Source organism: Atta colombica, unplaced genomic scaffold, assembly GCF_001594045.1.
Source record: "Atta colombica isolate Treedump-2 unplaced genomic scaffold, Acol1.0 scaffold89, whole genome shotgun sequence".
NCBI classification, from domain to species: Eukaryota; Metazoa; Arthropoda; class Insecta; order Hymenoptera; family Formicidae; genus Atta; species Atta colombica.
The window spans coordinates 635,201-639,332 of record NW_017259582.1 but is presented as its reverse complement, the minus strand read 5'-3'; the positions used below and the strand labels follow the sequence as shown (position 1 = coordinate 639,332).

Here is a 4,132-nt window from a genome sequence, read left to right as displayed (position 1 = left end):
CAAGCTCGGAATTTCAACTTCATTATATTAAAAATTAGTCATTTCTGTGGTAATTCTGTTCTGATTTACTGTTGAACCATCTTAACGGGAAAGCTACGCTGCTGTATGTACTATAGCCTGAGGTCATTGTCGGAGCTGCTTGCAGAGTAGTAACAGATAATAGCAGCCACACGTTGACACGTCAGCAGCGACCAACACTGCGACTGCCGTGGCAGGATTGGCAAATGGCAGTTGGTGGCAGTCGGCTGATAATTCGATAGTTACAAGTCGTGGTGTAGTCTTCGGCAGTCTGTACCAGTCTGATTTTCGTGTCGTTTGCGTCGCTCGCAGTGCGGCTTACTGCTTCTCATTCGGCAAGTCGAACTATTTGCATCTGCTCTGCTAGCATCTATTGTCAACAGCTGTCTTGTCAAGTCAATTAACAATGGCGTCGTACGTAACTGATTTTTACAATAGTAAAAACATTTTTATCACCGGTGGCACCGGTTTCGTCGGCGTCTGCTTGATAGAGAAACTCTTGCGATGTTGCCCTGATATCAAGAATATTTATTTGCTAATGCGATCGAAGAAGGGAAAGCAGATCATGGAGAGATTGGAGGAATTGACGAAAAACTCGGTAAGTAGCGCATTGAAACGCTTTTCGAATGTAGTTCTCCTACATTCTCGGATAGCCAAGATTGTCGAACAGAAGATTTGTTCTTTTTAATTGAATTCCCAGCAAACGAGAATGGATTGAAATGAATTCAGATTTTCAGAAATATTGATTCACGAATGTTAAAATGAATGTTTTTCAATCCTAATAATGCATTTTTATTCATTTATAGGAATTGCATGGAGCATATCTCTATGCCTTTTAATTTAAAAATAACTATAATATAAAAATAAATAATATAAAAATAATTTAATTTAAAAATAATTTTAATTTAAAAATATTATGTGCAAAAACACTTTTTGTGTGCAAAAACACACAATTATACTGTTCAATTCAAAATTTGGATAGAAAATGGATGAAATTTTTCAGTTGCATCCAATTCTAATTGAATCCAATTGAATCCAAAAAAAGTATTCGCTATTTAAAATACGCATTTGGATAGAAAAAAATTTCAATCCATTTTAAATCATTCTCATTTGCTGGGTTTGTATTGTTCATCTTTTCTTTTTTTTTTCAACATGGAAAGAAAAAAAGAGAAAAGATGAATTATACAAGAAATTTAACTAAAAAAATAGATGTAAATGTTTACTACAAATTTTGTCAGCAGAAAATAGAAATTTGATATAGAATCGGATATACAATGGGTGCGTTCAGCAGAATGCAACAATTTTGCAATTATTTTATGATTGTTTACTGAGATAAGATTATTCCTCTAGATCTAAAAGTGTAATAAGCGCGAAAAAACTTCCAACAGTTGCAAAATAAACATTCTGCTGAACGCAGTCAATATTGACAGAATGCTGATACAGCAATTTGACAATAAAGTATGAGGACTAACAAATTAATGACACAGCATGTGAAGCAAATCAAAAGTTTGTATTTTATTGCTGCACTTAATTGCATTAGAATTTTATAAAAGCTTTAAACAAATATAAAAATATCTGTTCTCTCTCTCTCTCTCTCTCTCTCTCTCTCTCTCTCTCTCCATAGCTAAACTAATTTACACTACATTTAAAATAAAATATGCGTATATTTTAAAGCTTACAAATGCAAAAAGGGAAATTCTAGTATAGTCATCAAATGCAGCAAAATAAATCTTGATTATACTTGTTATACAGTTTAACATAGATTAACAGCATAAGTAGAGCAAATCTATGTTTGACAGATTCTGCTTTATTTCTGTTAGCAATCTGCTATCAGATTGTATTCTGATATTTAGATTCAGTTTCACAATTCATGGTTAACTCTTAACCATTTATTCTTTATCTCTTTCTAATGCTAGAATTCGAAAGAAATGAGAAACTGGGCCTTAATGTTAATATTAAATAATGAAAATCTGTAGCATATGTTAAAAGCACTACAGATTCAGTATGACAATGTAGAAATATCAGCTATATAATCTGATAGTAAATTAATAACAAAAATCAACAACTCTGTCAGCAAAACACAAACTTAATACGGATTTAGTTGATATCAATTTGCTAGCAATTTTTGACCAAATTTGTTATCAATCTGTTAGTATATCATAGACAGTTTACTTACCGAGTCATAACTCACTTCTACATAGGTCTTTAATCGAATAAGAGAGGAAAAACAAACCGATTTATTTAAAAAATTAATCGCAATTGCCGGAGATGTTGGTGAAGAAAATTTGGGATTGTCTTCACAAGATAGAACAATTTTAATAGATACAGTAGAAGTCGTTTTCCATTCAGCCGCTACGTTGGACTTTGAAGCCGATCTAAAGACTACAACAAATGTTAACTTATTAGGAACTCGCAGAATCGTCCAACTCTGTCGAGAGATTAAAAGACTCAAGGTAAACCGATATTCTAAAAAAATATTTTACAAGCGCTTCTTTCATTTTTGAATACAGATTTACCTTTATTTATTTGTTTTAATGTTTAATTATTTATTATTAATTTTCTAAATTCAATGTTTGCTATTTTAGGTGCTGGTTCATGTTTCTAGTGCGTATGTTAATGCAGTATTGCACAACGTCGATGAAATAATATATCCTGCGCCAGCGGACATAAATACAATTTTGAAACTAGTTGATACACTAGATGATGCTACCTTAAATTCCAAAACACCAGAGATATTAAAAAATCATCCAAATCCTTATACATTCACCAAACATTTGGCTGAACACGAAGTATTAAACGGAGGCTTTCCAGCGACTATCGTTCGTCCTTCGATGAGTAAGTTTTCATTTAATGACATGATATGAAAATTATATCATTATTATTATGTTATATCATTATTATTTATGTTGCTATATTTAAAAAAATTTTATATAAATTCAGTAGCGGGAGCATGGAAAGAACCAGTTCCAGGATGGACAATATCAAAGAATGGACCACAAGGTTTCATATTAGGTGCCAGTAAGGGTGTTATAAGAAGATTGCCAGTTGCAAAACATCTTATTTACGATTACATTCCAGTAGATATGGTCGTAAATAGTTTGATTGTCGCAGCTTATAATGTTGATCGTGATAGGTAATTTTGAAAAAATTTTGCACATATTTTACTTTATAGAAGAGACATGCACTTTCTTTAAATTATGATATTTAAATTATAATATTTAAGTTTCGTAATCTGTAATTTTAGCGACAAAGGGTTAAAGGTGTATCACTGTACATCTAGCACGTGTAACTCTTTCAAATGGGAGTCTATAGAAAAGGAAATTAATATCTATTTACACAACTATCCGATACGAAGCGCCGTTTGGTATCCATATCTCAAATTTTTACCATCGCTCTTTTTGTTTAGAATCTCGGCTATCTTTGTTCATTTCATTCCTGCTTATATTTTGGATGCAATTACACGATTATGCGGAGGCCGTCCTATGTAAGATTCAATATTTCATATAAAGTATATATCGATTCGTTATGAAACTTCTTTTTGAATGAATGTGTCTTTCTTATTTTTTCAGTCTAGTTCGTTTGCATACAAATGTCAATAGATCATTAGAACGCCTTGAGAAATTTATCTTTCAAGAATGGAGATTTAATAATCCGCGCTTGTTGCAGTTACACGAATCATTATCACTAGAAGATCAAAAATTATTTACCCTTGATGTGAGACCATTAATCTGGAAAGACTATTTTACAGATTTGATACAAGGTGTCAGAACATATCTTCATAATGAATCTCCAAAATCTTTACCAAAAGCACGTTCCAAACATAAAATGTAAGTATATTTGTTGAATATATGATTACGTAATCAATGATTATATATTTATAGCAATTGATATTTATATTTCAGTCTTACGATTGCTCATCTGGGTTTACAAGCTACTCTGTTAGGTTTGATTTGGTGGCTGGTTAAAATTTTATTTGCTACAACGTGGACAAAAACTGGTTTAGTTGTACCAATAACATATATCTTGTTTGATCAGTTATAAATATTAAAATATTCCAGTATAATCTGATAATCTATAAATGTAATATTATATTTGAATATATTTTCATTTATTC

The 4,132-nt window shown here is 31.5% G+C and overlaps 1 protein-coding gene across 2 annotated transcripts; it reads left to right on the top strand.

Annotated features, from left to right (window-relative positions):
* Nucleotides 1-203: 203 nt before the first annotated feature.
* LOC108693205 (putative fatty acyl-CoA reductase CG8306) lies at nt 204-4,132 on the top strand. Of its 2 annotated transcripts, none has more exons than XM_018202020.1 (7): nt 204-616; nt 2,220-2,471; nt 2,604-2,853; nt 2,959-3,151; nt 3,425-3,502; nt 3,588-3,845; nt 3,921-4,132. In XM_018202020.1, exons 1-7 carry the CDS (start codon nt 425-427, stop codon nt 4,057-4,059), a joined length of 1,362 nt encoding a protein of 453 aa, XP_018057509.1. In that variant the 5' UTR covers nt 204-424; the 3' UTR covers nt 4,060-4,132. The 2 variants fall into 2 exon arrangements, with proteins under 2 accessions (XP_018057509.1, XP_018057508.1); XM_018202019.1 differs by having other exon boundaries at nt 3,263-3,502.